Here is an 18,498-nt window from a genome sequence, read left to right on the forward strand (position 1 = left end):
AACATGTAAGAAGTAGAAAGTTCAGGTATTTGTGTTCAAAATGTAAGAAGTAGAAAGTACAGGTATTTGTGTTCAAAATGTAAGAAGTAGAAAGTACAGGTATTTGTGTTCAACATGTAAGAAGTAGAAAGTACAGGTATTTGTGTTCAAAATGTAAGAAGTAGAAAGTACAGGTATTTGGGTTCAACATGTAAGGAGTAAAAGTAAAAAGTCTTCAGAAAAATAAGTAGTGGAGTAAAGTACTGATACCAGAAAAATGTACTTAAGTACAGTAACGAAGTATTTGTACTCCACTGCTTCCACCTCTGCTTCCTGGTTCCCTCATCTGGAGGTCAATGGTTTTTTGGACGTGTTCTTTTGGTTTTTCATCCTGAAATAAAGTCTGTTGTTAACACAAGCTGAAGACATTAAACGTTTTGTTTTACAGACATAAAATATGTCAGTAAATACCCCACTGGTGAATTTATACACAGCGGTTGCTAACAAGTGTCTAAATGAGACGACGAAACGTCATCAAGCCCAACATTAGCCGCCTTCAGCTTAGCGGTGGTGACGTGAAGTCATGTGACCGAGCTGTAGTCCCTTTTGGTTCAGAAATCATGAAGTGGTGTTAATATGTGGAGATTATCCTGTTGAACAAAATGTGTAAGTATCATAAACGTTTGTGATTATTTTCTGACATTATCCATCCCATTTGCGATGCTACCTTTAGGGTCGGCCTACAAAGAAACGTCACTACAGCACCAATCTATGAAGGGGTATGAAAATGGCTGGAAAAAATATGAATTGTGTTTTTCATTTGTGTATTTATTACAATAAATAAAATACAGTCCAAACTGAACCAAGCAATTTATTTTTTCATTTCTAAAATATGTATTTTAGACACCTGTCATTTACTAGAGCACATAACAAAAAGCAATGTGCTGGATACACAGAGACATAGGTGGATTTTACCTCCAGATTAAAATAAAAGATATCTCACATCCTCATGTTTGTCTTTTCTCTGACGCGATGATGACGATAAATTAAAGCATCTCTGGTTTGAAAGTGTTTATAAAGACGGCTCCATCTCTCTGAGCTTCAGAGAGTCTGACCCTCAGGTAGGTGAAGCTGCTGAATAATGTGTGTGTGTTTCACTGTCTGAGAAAGTAGTTGCATGTTTCTTCACAGATGTATTGCCTCTATGTCTGCAGCTTCAGCTCTGTGTGTGTCTAAAGAATACATTTAAAGGGAGAATACAAATTAAGTTCACAGTGATGAGTTAGCAGAAGTGGATTAATGCATTTTGTCACAGTGTGTGTCGTTCTGTATTTAAAGAAGTTGATTTAAAACAACTAGAAACCAGCATACACTTAATTAAGAATCATGCAGTATTTTTAGGTTGTGTTTGCTGCTTCATGAGCGCATTTATTACCTGTCCTTTTGTAGTAAATACAGTCTTTTTGTGCTTTAATAGGGAAATGCCACACAGCTTGTGAGTGGAGAATATAAATTAGGTTTACAGCGATGAGTTAGAACTAGATAAGTGCATTTTGTCAAAGTGTGTGTTGTTCTGTATTTAAAGAAGTCGATTTAAAAAAGACAACACTGTTATTTGACCTGTTTTTGCAATCCCTAATATACGATCACTTAATGTGCATGAGCTGTTTGAATACACTGATTAACCATGCTGGGATTGATCATAAATATATGCATAAAATGAATATATTATGTAGTTTTAAGGTAAATATTTGTCAATGTGTCTGTGTTGTACTTTCTCTTTTCCTCTCTCAGTGCAGGATGAGTTCTCCAGGGGGTCTTGAAGGCAACATGACTCAGGTTTGCTGCATTATTTCTAATTATCTATGTTTTATTGCTGACTTTGTTGCAAAATTCAGAGTTTCTATGTCCCTTTTTCAGTGTAAATGTCATAATTGCAATTACAAAAGGTCTGTTTTCTAATGTAAAGCAAAAATGTTTTTTATCCAGGTTGTTTTTGTCTCTAATTTTCTAAACTCTGTCCACATATTTTAGAAAACTGCTTTTTTATAAACCTTAAAAACAATTATCAATACCTTAAAACTTGCCGACCATACCGTTGACATTGCACATGGTCTGTTGACCTCACAATATAACATTGTAATATTATATATTTAAATGATAACCTAGTCCGGTACTTTTTATCCAAACATTAAGACTGTTCTCCTGATTCACAAATGTGTTAGTAGATTAAGGATTGGACAATATATACAACTTTATAAGAACATATTATTGAAAAAATAGCAATTAGTGGACTGTGGTGCATTTCTGTCTTGTCCTCTATCATGGTAGAGAAGTTTAAATGATAGCTTGATAAAAAAAAATCCATTAACCAATATTTTCCTTAATGTATTAATCCTTTATTAACACAGGGATGCCTTAAAGCTAATGCTTATTATTTCAGATTGTTTGTTTTTCATCCAATAACTATATTTAAAATGTGTGTTTTACCGATGCAATAACAACACTGCGAGATAAATTATCCAGTATGTCTCGGTCCCAATTTCTATGCTTGTTTTGATGATTATCAGGATAATATTGGGGACTTCTAGGAAATATTGTTATGGTTTAAATAAGTACAGGCTTTTTTTATTTTGTGAGAACAAAGGCTCCTCTTTCCAAACTGTTTCATGTATTTGCAGAAAAGCCCAGTCTTCATTGCAATAAAGAAACATCTGGAGAAGAAGCTTGGATCAGTGAACATAACATATTATATTTACTATACCAGATGCATTTTTCTACATTGTCAAGTGTCAACTCAACCAACCAATAGAGACATAGAGATTGGAGTTAAATTATTGAGCATTAATTGGATTAAAAAGCGTTTTCTTTTGTCTTTCCCCTCACAGTTCCTGCTGGTCAGAGAAACGTTCACCATGAAATTCTTTAAGAATCTGATGGTGGTTCTGTTCTGGCTGCTGCTCAGTTACATCAATGGCAGCCTGGTCGCCACCTTCTTCAGACACCAGGTACACATCACACACACACACACACACACACACACACACACACACACACACACACACACACACACACACACACACACACCACACACACACACACACACACACACACACAGAAACACACACACAGACATCTGAATAGCATATTTGAAGATTAACAACCATTTCAATAGTAATTTCAGTCAACTGTAGTACAAACAGTGACTCATTCCAGTTGCCTAAATGCAAAAATGTGCTATTCGATATCATGTAAATGCAAATGATTTTCAATATTTATATCCTAAGCAGTTTGAAGATGTGACCACAGGCTCTGGGAAAATGTGAAGGGCATTTTTCACTATTTTCTGACGCTTTAACAGATTATAAAACACAATCTATCATAAAAAATATCTGCAGCCCTTTAACACACACGCAGCCATCTGTCTCAGTAGAATTATGCAGTATCTTTCATTTGTGTTTGCTGCTTGATAAGTGCATGTATTACCTGCACCTTTTTAGTAAATAGTATTTTTGTGGGTTTAATAAGGAAATGCCTCAAAGTTTGTTATTGTGAAGCAGCTGAGACAAAAACCCACACTCTTTTTTCCTCTCTCCCTCTCCGACTCTCATTACCTCCCTCCACGATACTTCTTAAGTATAATATGCCTGTCTGTTCTGTTGAGATCTCCATATTAGGTTGAATACTTAAAACGAAAGTTAATATAATCAAATATATTCTTGTAAAACCCACAATGAAAATGCTTCATATTATATGATCTTTTATATTTACAGTATAAACAAAACACAAGTGGTTTGTTAAGTTGAGATTGAGGCCTATTATGATTTATGGGTGTCACTGATAAGGGAGGGGAGACAGTTTCTTCCCTCTTCCCTAACAGCAGTACACAGGGAGGGGGGCTCCTGACTTTTTGGAGAAAGACTGAGGCCCCAAAAAGGTGTTTGTGCCATAGCCGAGAATACTATTTTGCAAGTCCTGCACACTAGAGACCATGGCCAGTTTCCACAAATATGGGTATGGAGGAGGAGTCTTTAGGTTTTTCTGTCCTGTTTCGAGCATTTCAAACTGATAATTTTGAGGAGCTGCCTCTGAATGTTGTCAGGCTATAATAATAATAATAATAGATTTATTTTGTTAGCGCTTTTACAGGTGCTCAAAGACGCTTTACAGATATAGTGAAAAGAAAAGAACAACAAATAAATATATATAGTTAAAGTTAAAGTCAAATAATACAAAAACAATCACACATTAAAAGCCAGATTGAAGAGGTGAGTTTTTGTGAGTTTTTTGAAGGTGGTGAGGTCAGTGCAGTCTCTGATGGGTTGGGGGAGTGAGTTCCAGAGGGAGGGGGCAGCGACGGAGAAGGCTCTGTCCCCCCAGGTCCGGTGATTGGTGTGGGTGGGGATGGATAGGAGGTTGGCTTCTGATGAGCGGAGGCAGCGGGAAGGGGTGTGGTGGTGCAGCAGGTCTGTGAGGTAGGGGGAAGGGGTGTGGTGGTGCAGCAGGTCTGTGAGGTAGGGGGGGGCTGATTGTTAGGGCTTTGTAAGTAATCAGGAGGACTTTGAAGTCGATTCTTTGACGGACGGGGAGCCAGTGGAGGTTCTGGAGGACGGGAGTGATGTGGTCTCAGGAGCGGGTGTGGGTGAGGAGGCGGGCAGCAGAGTTCTGGATATGTTGGAGTTTATTGAGGAGGTTGGATGGTATGCTGTAGAGCAGGGGTGTCAAACTCAAATACACAGTGGGCCAAAATAAAAAAATCGGTACTAGTCGAGGGCCGGACTGGTTCAATGTTTATTGCAAAACGTATTGAAATGAACTTATTGCACATATTAAACCTGGAACTAACAAAGCTTAAATGATTGCCTATAAAAACAACATTAAACATGAAATAATCAGTTGCATTCACTTCTTATGGCTCTATCTGCAGCTTTTCCGGAGTCATTTCTTATGATTACATTTTTCCACAGGCCAACAACAGCTTCAAAAAAACTATTTCCCTCAAAGAAAAAAACAAACATGCCTCAAGAAAAAATGTGCAGAAGGAAACATCCATTGAAACTCAGTGTGCTGCTCTGTGATGCTAGTTCAAGCCAGATACTTGGCATCTCATCTTGGGTGCAAGGTCATCAATGTTTGGGCTCAGGCTCTGAGCTGAAGAAATCCTCAGGATTGAGTGAAGGTGTGCGTGCAATATACCGGAGGGCCAGATCTAATAGTAATTTTAAATGATCCTGCGGGCCGAAATTCAATCCACCAAGGGCCTGATTTGGCCCCCGGGCCTTGAGTTTGACACATGTGCCGTAGAGGATGCTATTGCAGTAGTGGAGTCGTGATGTGATGAATGCATGAATCAGGGTTTCAGCAGCAGAGGAGGAGAGTGATGGGCGGAGACGGGCAATGTTTTTGAGGTGGAAAAAGGCGGTCCTGGTGATGTGATTGATGTGGTGATTGAATTTGAGCTGACTGTCGAAGATGACTCCGAGGTTGCGGATGTGAGGGGGGGAGATAGAGTGTGGCTGTCAATGGTGAAGTTGAAATTCTGGATGGCTTTGGTACGGGATGGGGGTCCGATGATGATGATGTCTGATTTGGCACTGTTCAGTTGGAGATAGTTTGTTTGCATCCATGCTTTTATTTCTGAGAGACAGTTGGTGAGAGTGGAGTGTGTTGTGGGGGTGATGGTTTTTGTTGAGATATAAAGTTGGATGTCATCGGCGTAGCAGTGAAATTGAAGGTTGTGGCGACAAATTATTTTGCCAAGGGGGAGCATCTAGAGGATGAAGAGGAGGGGGCCAAGCACCGAACCCTGGGGGACGCCTTGGGACAGAGGAGCAGTGGAGGAGGTGCAGTTGTTGATGTTGATAAACTGATGTCTGTCGGTGAGGTAGGATGTCAGCCAGGAGAGTGCAGTGTCGGTGATGTTGAGTGATGATTCAAGGAGGGACAGCAGGATGGTGTGGTTGATGGTGTCGATCCGGTGAGATCAAGGAGGATGAGGATGTTCCGGTTGCCGGAGTCAGAGGAGAGGAGGAGGTCGTTTGTGATTTTCAGAAGAGCTGTTTCGATGCTGTGTTTTGATCGGAAACCGGATTGAAATGGCTCAAAGAGGTCATTGGAGCTGAGGTGGGATTTAAGTTGTGAGGCAATGACACGTTCAAGTATTCTTGACAGAAAGGGGAGATTTGACATGGGCCGGAAGTTGGACATGATGTCAGGTGTAAGTCCAGGTCTTTTGAGAATGGGTGTGACAGCAGCCAGTTTGAGAGAGGGGGGAACTGATCCAGATCTGAGGGAGGAGTTAATGATGGTGGCGATGAATTGGAAGATGGCAGGGAGGCTCTCTTTAACACATTTGGAGGGCATTGGGTCAAGTGTGCAGGTGGAGTTAAATCCAGTCATGAAGTTGGACAGTTGCATGGGGGTCACAGGGGAGAAGTGGGACAGGGGCTGTGAGGTGAAGGGGGGGGAGCCAGGAGGGGAGGTGGGGGGTGCTGATGAGGGTGTCAGATTGCTGTAAATGTTGCTGATTTTGGTTTGGAAAAACGAGAGGAAGGAGTTGCACTGTTCGGTGGTGAAGGATGAGGTGGCTCAGCCAGGATTTTATCTCTGTTAAGCAGTCCATCAACTGCTGTAGTGAGTGTTTGACATTTGCTTTGAGAGGCAGATAGATCTGTACATCGTCGGCGTAGCAGTGGAAGGGAATATTTTTTTTTGTGAGAATTGAACCTAGGGGCAGTATGTACAGTAGAAAAAGGATGGGGCCCAGAATCGAGCCTTGGGGAACCCCACAGGTAAGAGGGGCTTTGGCAGAGGAGAAGGCACCTAGCTGTACCGAGAAGCTACGGTCTGTCAGGTAGGACCTGAACCATGCAAGGGCAGAGCCTGTGATGCCAGCGGACTGTTCAAGCCGTGACAGCAGGATGCTATGGTCCACAGTGTCAAAGGCAGCTGTCAGGTCTAACAGCACCAAGACAGCTGGGCTACCTGAGTCGGCGGCTAGGAGCAGATCATTAAAAACTCTTAAAAGGGCTGTTTCAGTGCTGTGCATGGGTTTGAAGCCAGACTGAAACTTTTCATGGATTCCATGGATGGTTAAAAAAGACTGCAGCTGGGCGTAGACTACTCGCTCCAGGGCTTTTGATAAAAAAGGTAGCTGGGAGATGGGCCTAAAATTTGCGAGAATGGAGGGGTCGATATTTTTCTTTTTAAGTAGTGGCTTAACCACGGCATGTTTGAAGGCAGCTGGGACACATCCTGAGCTAAGAGAGGTGTTTAAAAGTAATAAAATACTTGCTCCAACTGAATCAAAAACATCACTGAGAAGGCGAGAGGGAATGCTGTCTGAGGTGCAGTTTGTCGGCCGCAGGTGCTTGACTACATCCGAGAGAGAAGAGAGGGATACAGGCTCAAAGTGGTCGAGGACAGCAGGGCACAGAAAAGGAGCAGGATCTGGGGTAGCACTAGTGTGGGCTAGCCTAAGAGCAGATACTTTTTCAATAAAAAATGTAAGAAACTTATCACAGAGAGTAGTCGATGGGACAATAGAAGAAACATCACAGGGATTAATGATAGAGTTGAGGACATTAAAAAGAACCTGAGGTTTATGGCTGTTTTTGGAGATTAACAGAAATGTGCTCTGTTTTGGCTGCTTTGACTGCCGTCTGGTAGTCAGAAAGGCAAGCACGAAGGATTTCTAGGGAGACATGGAGTTTATCCTTTTTCCATTTTCTCTCTGCACGCCTGCAAGCGCGTCTGAGAGCACGAGTACAGTCATTGAGCCACGGCTCAGATAGAACTTTGATGCGTCTAAGCGTAAAAGGAGCAACAGAATCCAGTATTAGTGTGCATGTCGAGTCAAACATGGAGATAAGCTCATCAGCATTAAAAGCACAGTTCACATCTAATTTACAGATCGGAGAAGCATTAAAAACATCAGAGAACTGTGAGGCAGTCAAGGGGTTAATCGAACGCAGACGACGCGCCGGGGCACGTGATTCGACTCCTGCGGAAGGGATGGAGGAAATGATATCGTGTTCAAATCAATAGGCATGCAACGACTCTAAATAATAATGATCAGGCCACCAAACGAGGGGTTACGTATGGTAACCCTTGTTATATAAACACATGCGGAGCCCTCTACTGGACTTTATGGGTACTTCCCCTTGATCCTATCATGCAAGCATTCATCCACTGAGACTTTCTAGACGTAGCCGGACCCGGGGCGGGCCTACCTGAAAGCGCGCGCATCTCACCGTATAAAAGGAGGCCTCGCCTCCTGACTGTCATCCTACACTTCTCTTCAGCAAGCAGCATAGGACAGACAGGGCCCCTGAGTAGAGGGCTCCGTCTGTGTTTATATAACAAGGGTTACCATACGTAACCCCTCGTTATATCTCTCACAGGCACATGTATACAGGTGCTGTCGTCCCACAACAACACTGTTCCATCTCACTGTCTCTGACCGGCTTTCTGGTTAGCAGCCGCTGCGCCTCACTCACCTCTCCCTCGGTCGTAACCGTGGAGAAGTTGGGGCTGCGGCTGACAGAGCACACCCTGACGCGTTTACCCCACGGTGGTGTGCTATTACATGGAGGACTCCCCCCCCGCGGTCCCCTCTGCCCACCCGGCTGCCTGCGGAAGCAGATGGGCCGCCAGGCTTTCATCCAGTGGGGGCACACCGGGACACTGGATGACTGGCAGGGGGGGTGAAACGTAGGCGGCTAATCGGCCACGGTGGCAGCGGTGGGGGGAGCGGCAAGCCTGCACGCTCCGCCGCCATATTCATCACCGCCGGGAAGTCCTGTCGCGCAGACCTGCGCTGCTGGCCTTCCTGGCGGTCGCCGGAAACATCAGACGACGAGGTGTCGCCATCGTCGTCCCTCTCCCCGACGTGTGGACCCGCCCGGTCCGCTGGTATGGCGAACACGAAGGGCACTCCCATCTTGAGGTACTCCATCTCCACCACGTCGAGCTCTGGGTCCTCCACCGCCGAGACGTAGCAGTCCTCAAACTGCGGCTGGGGCGAGGAATTAGCCGGCAGGCGCTGCAGACCGTAAGCGGGCAGAGGTTGGCCGCCGTGTGGTCGGACCCCAGGCACTCAATGCACTGGCGGTGGGGGTCGGCGCCTTCTATGGCGCCCGGACACGCAGGACAGGGGCGCTGCTCCAACTATGGTGAGTCAATTTTCTTCGTTTGTTTTTATTTTTATACGTCTCTCTTCCCTCAGTTGTGTCTCTCTGTCTTGCTGAAGAGAAAGGGATGACAGTCAGGAGGCGAGGCCTCCTTTTATACGGTGAGATGCGCGCGCATTCAGGAAGGCCTGCCCCGGGGCCGGCTACGTCTAGAAAGTCTCAGTGGATGAATGCTTGCATGATAGGATCAAGGGGAAGTACCCATAGAGTCCAGTAGAGGGCGGAGCCTGTGAGAGATATAACACAGATTAAAACTAAAGTAACAAACCTGTTTTGACAATGTAAGAAGTAGAAAGTACAGGTATTTGTGTTCAAAATGTAAGAAGTAAAAGTACTCCACTACTTCCCACCTCTGCCTGACACTAACATGTTAATCCTTGACCCAATTTTTGCTCATTTGTCTTCCTGCAGACTTTCTATGAAGACCCTCGCTACATCCTCTTCATCCACATGGTGATAAACGACAGCATCATGCTGACCGTCACCATCACGCTCTTCCTCCTCAGCTACATCTTCTACCGGATCAACGTGTCCTTCTGCTGCTTCATCATCCTGATTGCCGTCTTCACCACCAGAAACACGCCCCTTAATCTAGCCAGCATGGCCATCGAGCGCTACATCGCCATCTGTGAGCCTCTACGCCACACACAGATCTGCACCGTGCGGAGAACTTACATCGTCATCGGGATGATTTGGTTTATTTGCGCTGCTCCAGAAATCACCGATTTATTTGTGACGCTAGCAACAGAATCCATGAGCTACTTCCACGGGTCGGTGTCCTGCTTGCGGCAAAACGTGTTCAAAGACCCGATTTTGGCCCAGAAAAGACTAGTATTCGATGTAATTTACTTATCCTGTGTGTTCCTGACGCTGGTCTTCACATATTTGAGGATTTTGTTTGTAGCACGGGCTTTATCGACGGATAAAATGTCGGCAAAAAGAGCCAGAAAAACCATCTTGCTTCACGGGGCTCAGTTGGCGATGTGCATGCTTTCCTACATTTCTCCGAGTGTGGAGATTGTTCTGAACTTGATCTTCCCCGGACGAGCGGTGGAAATCAGATTCGCAAACTACCTGATCGTCTACCTCCTGCCCCGGTTGCTCAGCCCCATAATCTACGGGGTCAGAGACAAGAAGTTCAGGACGTACTTAAAAATCTACTTTCTTTGCAACAGGTGCCGGGTCAACGTGAAGATGATGGTGGCCCCGGCAAACAGAGATGACGAGTAGAAAATGACATGAAAAGAGACATTTCGAATGTAATTGTGAAAATATATATAATAATTAAAGGATTTTAGAGTCACTGTGATGCAGGAATTAATCTTATATCCTGAAATGAGTCAGCATTTTATCACTTCCTGGCAGAGAAGGCAAAAGTACACACATCCTTTACCCAAGTAGAAGTACAGATACTCGTGTTTAAAAATACTCTGGTAAAAGTAGAAGTACTGACTAAACTTCTTTACTCAAGTCAAAGTAAAGAAGTATGGGCTTTGAAATGTACTTAAGTAAAAAGTACCCATAACTAGCAGCTGTTTAAAAGAGTACCTGACCTCCTTTTATATTAATAGATCAATAATGTCATTGTTAGCTAATGAATGTTTCCATGCTGAACAACGGCAACATGACAACGTTTTCATTGGTCCCTCTTCTTTAGAGAAAACCAGGAAATGATGGATACACGGATCGTGTTCAAATCAATAGGCACGCAATGACTCTAAATAATAATGATCACGCCACCAAACACACATTCAAACTAAAGGAACCAGCCTGTTTGGGAAATGTAAGAAGTAGAAAGTACAGGTATTTGTGTTCAAAATGTAAGAAGTAGAAAGTACAGGTATTTGTGTTCAACATGTAAGAAGTAAAAGTAAAAAGTCTTCAGAAAAATAAGTAGTGGAGTAAAGTACTAATACCAGAAAAATGTACTTAAGTACAGTAACGAAGTATTTGTACTCCACTACTTCCACCTCTGCTTCCTGGTTCCCTCATCTGGAGGTCAATGGTTTTTTGGACGTGTTCTTTTGGTTTTTCATCCTGAAATAAAGTCTGTTGTTAACACAAGCTGAAGACATTAAACGTTTTGTTTTACAGACATAAAATATGTCAGTAAATACCCCACTGGTGAATTTATACACAGCTGTTGCTAACAAGTGTCTAAATGAGACGACTAAACGTCATCAAGCCCAACATTAGCCGCCTTCAGCTTAGCGGTGGTGACGTGAAGTCATGTGACCGAGCTGTAGTCCCTTTTGGTTCAGAAATCATGAAGTGGTGTTAATATGTGGAGATTATCCTGCTGAACAAAATGTGTAAGTATCATAAACGTTTGTGATTATTTTCTGACATTATCCATCCCATTTGCGACGCTACCTTTAGGGTCGGCCTACAAAGAAACGTCACTACAGCACCAATCTATGAAAGGGTATGAAAATGGCTGGAAAAAATATGAATTGTGTTTTTCATTTGTGTATTTATTACAATAAATAAAATACAGTCCAAACTGAACCAAGCAATTTATTTTTTCATTTCTAAAATATGTATTTTAGACACATGTCATTTACTAGAGCACATAACAAAAAGCAATGTGCTGGATACACAGAGACATAGGTGGATTAATACCTCCAGATTAAAATAAAAGATATCTCACATCCTCATGTTTGTCTTTTCTCTGACGCGATGATGACGATAAATTAAAGCATCTCTGGTTTGAAAGATACACGGATCGTGTTCAAATCAATAGGCACGCAATGACTCTAAATAATAATGATCACGCCACCAAGTAATAAAGAGAGGTGTATTTACTGGTGTTGAGCCCTGGATGATGTAAATAGTCCAAGTGCCATGTTAGGGGGACATTACGGAACTCAGGAGTCCGCCCTTTGAGGCGTTGTTAACATTAATGCTTTTTGCTTTTGTTTTTGTTGCTAAGATACTTTTTAGATACACTTTTGAAGTGAGCAACACTTTACAACTGGTAGAAAGTTAAGTACTTTGTATGGAATTGGGTTTTCTTTAGAGCTGTTTTCAGTGAGACAATGCAGTTTTTTGATCATTTTAAGTTTCAAGTTTCAAGGCTTTATGGCATATGCCCATTGGCTACAGTGTAGATATGTCAATGAAAAACATAGGTCACAGGCTCCTCCAACAGTGCAACAAATATATATATATATATATATATATATATAGAGCACATTAAACAGATAAAATACTGGAATAGAATGTTTTGATATGACAGATTTGTGCGTAATTCTCTCACAAAGGAACTGTAAGATACACGTTTATGTATGCAAAACTTTATAACTTGGGTAAAATATTAATTAATTTGTAATGAATTGAGTTTCTTAAAGAATCAAACTCTAAATGGAGAGTTTGTGATTTTAACACTGTTTCGATGAAACAATGCAGTTTTGATAACTTGACTTGACTAACATTACTTTTTTTAGATATATGTTTTTAGATGCTTTACTTTGATTTCTTTCATGTTATATTAACACAACATTACTTTTTTCATATTTTTCAACATACTGTGATATTTGTTTTTCTCTCCTTTTTCCATTATATTTTTGAAAAACTTCACAGTGATTTTTATCAAAATACAACATGCAACTAATACATTATACAATATTACGACTTTTTGCAATATTTGAAGTTAACACAATATACTTGTACCTTTTTTTGTTGTTGTAGGGCTTCAGGATATTTGGCATGTCACGCATAAAACCGGTGACATCTTTCCTGAAACTGACGTGCTGTCCGTTTTACAAACAAGTTATTTTTCTGCTTCTTCACCCTCTGAATTTTCCTCCCCGTCCCTCTTCCTTCAGCCATCACAACAACAATCAAGTCAGATCTGTCAAATTAAACACCTTTTCCCTAAGCGTGACTTCCCGGGAGTGGGGCAGTAGGGCCTAACCCGATTGGCCAAATATACTAACATGCAGAACGTATGGTATGTTTGAAAAAGACTAACCATCTATCCAGTTCAAGCTCTCTTTAAGATGTGACATCGCGCTCTGACTTTTTCCCGTAAAATCGTGAAAAACTATTACTTATTCTTAAATTTGACCTCTTGCTGCTTGGTTGAAAATGATAGATGAAAAATAACTTTTTAAAAAGAGTCAAACAGCGAGGGACATTATACGGGTGAAAGAAACTCTAATTTCTACAGATGACACCCCCCACTCAACGCAATAAGTCCCACCCCACTCAGCAAATCATCCAAAACTAAGGACCCCACTAAGACGAACAGATTTCCTTTAAGACTGTGACTCTTAAAGGCACTTAGGGATTTTAGTAAGACAATCCAGTTTTCTGGAAATAACTTAAATGATTTTTGTTTTTTTCTCCTACAAAGATACTTATAGTTACACTTTAATATTTAAAATATTCATTAATTTGTAATGAATTGAGATTCTTAAAGAATCAAACTCTAAATGGAGAGTTTGTGATTTTAACACTGTTTCGATGAAACAATGCAGTTTTGATAACTTGACTTGACTAACATTACTTTTTTAAATATATGTTTTTGTTAGATGACTTTACTGATTTTTTCTTTTTTTTCTGCTACCAAATACTTTTAGATACAGTGTGTTGTCTGACAACTTTACAACTGGTAGAATGTCAATCACCAAGTTTCAAGGCTTTATGGCATATGCCCATTAGCTACAGTGTAGATATGTCAATGAAAAACATAGGTCACAGCACATAAAGCACATAAAACAGATAAAATACTGCAATAGAATGTTTTGATATGACAGATTTGTGCGTAATTCTCTCACAAAGGAACTCTAAGATACACGTTTATGTATGCAAAAAGTTAAAACTAGAAAAAAATGAAATACTTTGTCTAAATAGATGTTATTTAAGAATGTTTCTCTAAAAGGCAAGTTTGTGATTTAAACTTTTTTCTCTTTTCTTGTGTTACTAAGATACTTTTAGATACACTTTGATGTATGCAACACTTAACAACTGGTAGAATATAAAGTACTTTGTAAGGAATTTGGTTTCTTTTAAGGGCCGTTTTTTAAAACACTTGTCCAGTTAAACAATGTAGGTTTTTTTTCTGATAACCTTACATATTTTAGTTATTTTCTGCTACCAAGATACTTTTAGATACACTTTGATGTATGCAACACTTAACAAAGGGTATAATATGAAGTACTTTGTAAGGAATGGGGTTTCTTTAATACCCCGTTTTTTTTTTTAAAACACTTGTTCAGTTAAACAATGTAGGTTTTCTCTGATATTTTAGTTATTTTCAGCTACCAAGATACTTTTTTTGATACACTTTTATGTAGGAACATTTGAAAACTGGTAGAATGTCAATTCATTTGTAACAAATGTATTTCTTAAAGACTGTGACTCTAAAAGGCAAGTTGGTGATTTTAACACTTTTTTTTTTTACTGACACTAGGCAGATTTAGCTTTTTTCCCCCGTTGTCTTTCACTTACTTTTTGGATACAGTTTTATGTATGACAACTTTACAACTGGTAGAAAGTTAAGTACTTTTTCTGAACAGATTTTCTTTAAGACTGTGACTCTTAAAGGCACTCTGGGATTTTAGTAAGACAATCCAGTTTTCTGGAAATAACTTTCTCCTACAAAGATACTTATAGTTACACTTTAATGGATGCAACACTTTATAACTTGGTAAAATATTCATTCATTTGTAATTAATTGAGTTTCTTTTTTTTCTTTTTTTCAACATACTATTGTACACAATGACTTTTCCATATATTTTTTTCTGACAAACTATACTTTGAATTTTTCCATAAAATCATGACAAACTATTACTTATTCTTAAATTTGACCTCTTGCTGCTTGGTTGGAAATGATAGATGAAAAAGCTACAAAGCTTAAAGAACTTTCTAAAAAACTAATTCTACAGATGACTCCCCCCACTCAACGCAATAAGTCCACCCCCCCACTCAGCAAATCATCTAAAACAAAGGACCCCACTAAGACGACTGTTGAAAACTAGCCATGGATCTGAGAAAAACCAAGTCTCCCCCCGCGAGTTGCAGCCAGGAACAAACTCCTGGACTACCATCATCACCACCATTGTGGACACCCAAATCTTGCAGTACTACTGCTGCTGATGTTACTCCTTGGGCCAAGACGTCTCTGTTTTTGAACATAGTGAAATCGGAGTTGGTTGATATTCTGGAGAGGGTGCTGCATCGGTACAGAGAAGAAATCTGCAATGGATGCCGAGTCAGTCACCCTGGCCAGAGGCAACACGATTGTCTGAATGACATTCCAGAATATTTCTTCAGAAACAATTACAACGCGTTAATGAAAAGACTTTGGCTCGCCGACTTCATTACTGTGATTGACCAGAGTCTTAATGATAAAAACATTTACACGGCTGAATGGAGGATCCAAGGCGCTTCGGAGGCTTTTCTGCACAATCTCAAAAACTGCAGACGCCTCAAGTAGAGACTTGAAAAGATCCATGCCGAGCTGGATGGAGAAGAAGAAAACTAATAACCAGCGGTTGATTGAAGCCAGGGATTTCTTTTTTTTTCGATACTTTGAATTTTCTTTAAAATAAAATAAAAATGGGTAACTACTATGGAAAACAATTTGTATATATTAATCAGAATGCAGTCAATACCTGTTTAGTAAGTGTGTTGTTGATGACGATTGAAAACAGAATGAGTAGTGATCCCCGTGTAAACAGAATGGCTGAAGTTTGTAAACTAGAAGACATTTTGTATATCGTTCATTCTGGCAGTACTATTCCGGGTCATTGGGAAACGATTTTAAACGAAACATTTAAAGTGGTCCTAGAATCTTCATTTTCCGAAACATTCTGTAACATTACCGAAGAAATGAAACAAACACCAAAAGTGTATCATGTGCTCGCATTGTATGCTCTGTTTGTAGATGTAATGCATCTTTGTGTCAAAAACAGCATACACATGAATACTCTGGCCGAAGTGCAAAAACTCCATTATTATATTTCCCTTCATCTGGGGGATTCTGTGCTGGAGAAGATCCTTGGGATGTTGCAATCAGTATAAATGTATTTTTGATTCCTATGGGGTGAAAACAATAAATTTGAAATTTGAAATTCTGCAAATAAAAAAAGTGTTTTTACATTTTAAAAAACTGTTGTCTTCAAATCATAGTATAGTATTTCCTATATATCATTTTAAAAAAAGAGTCACAGTGTAGAATGTCCGAACATTTATTTTAAAAGTACTAGTATAGTATGTTAAAAGTATCTTGAAAAAAGTCCAAGTATAGTATGTAGTTAAGAATTATATTATATAGTTTGTCTGCAATGTCAGTATAGGATCTCTAAAAAAATGAGAGAAAGTCATAGTATAGTTTGACAAAAAGATCTTGAAAAAGTTATGACATTGTGTGTTGAAATGGTTTTGAATAAACACATCAGTATTTAAAAAAATAAAATTGTATCAAGTGCATCAGACAACTCAAATTACTCCATTTGAACCATATTATAAATAAGTAAAGAATGGTCATAGTATATAGTAGGACTTTTTTAATAGTTTTCGGTGTTTCTGCGTGTCGGTGTTTCAGTGTTTCAGTGTTTTGTGTTTCAGTGTTTCAGTGTTTCAGTGTTTCAGTGTTTTGTGTTTCTGTGTTTCTGTGTTTTTGTGTGTCAGTGTTTCAGTGTTTTGTGTTTCTGTGTTTCTGTGTTTTTCTAAAAGATAGTCAGATTCCTAAAAAGTTACAAACGGATGCTGGAAAATAATTATTTGTTTTCTTCAGCAAGGCTTCAAATATCTTGTTAAATAATTATTTTCCAGCATCCGTTTGCAACTTTTTAGGAATCTGACTATCTTTTAGAATTGTATCAAATGCTATAGCCACTTCTGTAGCCTTACAGAAACACTGAAACACAGAAACACGGAAACACGGAAACACAGAAACACAGAAACACAAAAAACACAGAAACACAGAAACACAAAACACTGAAACACTGAAACACTGAAACACTGAAACACTGACACACAAAAACACAGAAACACAGAAACACAAAACACTAAAACACTGAAACACTGAAACACTGAAACACAAATCACTGAAACACTGAAACACTGAAACACCGACATTCCCCATAGGAATCAATAATACATTTATACTGATTGCAACATCCCCAGGATCTTCTCCAGCACAGAATCCCCCAGATGAAGGGAAATATTATAATGGAGTTTTTGCACTTCGGCCAGAGTATTCATGTGTATGCTGTTTTTGACACAAAGATGCATTACATCTACAAACAGAGCATACAATGCGAGCACATGATACGCTTTTGGTGTTTGTTTCATTTCTTCGGTAATGTTACAGAATGTTTCGGAAAATGAAGATTCTAGGACCACTTTAAATGTTTCGTTTAAAATCGTTTCCCAATGACCCGGAATAGTACTGCCAGAATGAACGATATCCAAAATGTCTTCTAGTTTACAAACTTCAGCCATTCTGTTTACACGGGGATCACTACTCATTCTGTTTTAAATCGTCATCAACAACACACTTATTAAACAGGTATTGACTGCATTCTGATTAATATATACAAATTGTTTTCCATAGTAGTTACCCATTTCTATTTTACTTTAAAGAAAAGTCAAAGTATCGAAAAAAAAAAGAAATCCCTGGCTTCAATCAACCGCTGGTTATTAGTCTTCTTCTTCTCCATCCAGCTCGGCATGGATCTTTTCAAGTCTCTCCTTGGGGCGTCTGCAGTTTTTGAGATTGTGCAGAAAAGCCTCCGAAGCGCCTTGGATCCTCCATTCAGCCGTGTAAATGTTTTTATCATTAAGACTCTGGTCAATCACAGTAATGAAGTCGGCGAGCCAAAGTCTTTTCATTAACGCGTTGTAATTGTTTCTGAAGAAATATTCTGGAATGTCATTCAGACAATCGCGTTGCCTCTGGCCAGGGTGACTGACTCGGCATCCATTGCAGATTTCTTCTCTGTACCGATGCAGCACCCTCTCCAGAATATCAACCAACTCCGATTTCACTATGTTCAAAAACAGAGACGTCTTGGCCCAAGGAGTAACATCAGCAGCAGTAGTACTGCAAGATTTGGGTGTCCTCAATGGTGGTGATGATGGTAGTCCAGGAGTTTGTTCCTGGCTGCAACTCGCGGGGGGAGACTTGGTTTTTCTCAGATCCATGGCTAGTTTTCAACAGTCGTCTTAGTGGGGTCCTTCGTTTTAGATGATTTGCTGAGTGGGGGGGTTGGACTTATTGCGTTGAGTGGGGGGAGTCATCTGTAGAATTAGTTTTTTAGAAAGTTCTTTAAGCTTTGTAGCTTTTTCATCTATCATTTCCAACCAAGCAGCAAGA

General features: G+C 40.2%; 2 protein-coding genes across 2 annotated transcripts in view; one reads left to right on the forward strand and one right to left on the reverse strand.

Moving 5' to 3' along the window:
- Positions 1 to 18,498, reverse strand: part of LOC117475663 (nuclear factor 7, brain-like) — an 863,632-nt gene that overhangs the window by 547,351 nt on the left and 297,783 nt on the right. The gene's annotated exons all lie outside the window — the stretch shown is intronic.
- On the forward strand, positions 2,877 to 10,400 carry LOC117475385 (odorant receptor 131-2-like). The gene is made up of 2 exons (XM_034121530.1): positions 2,877 to 2,987; positions 9,582 to 10,400. Exons 1-2 carry the CDS (start codon positions 2,895 to 2,897, stop codon positions 10,398 to 10,400), a joined length of 912 nt encoding a protein of 303 aa, XP_033977421.1. The 5' UTR covers positions 2,877 to 2,894.

This window comes from Trematomus bernacchii, unplaced genomic scaffold (assembly GCF_902827165.1).
Source record: "Trematomus bernacchii unplaced genomic scaffold, fTreBer1.1, whole genome shotgun sequence".
In the NCBI taxonomy this organism is placed as follows: Eukaryota; Metazoa; Chordata; class Actinopteri; order Perciformes; family Nototheniidae; genus Trematomus; species Trematomus bernacchii.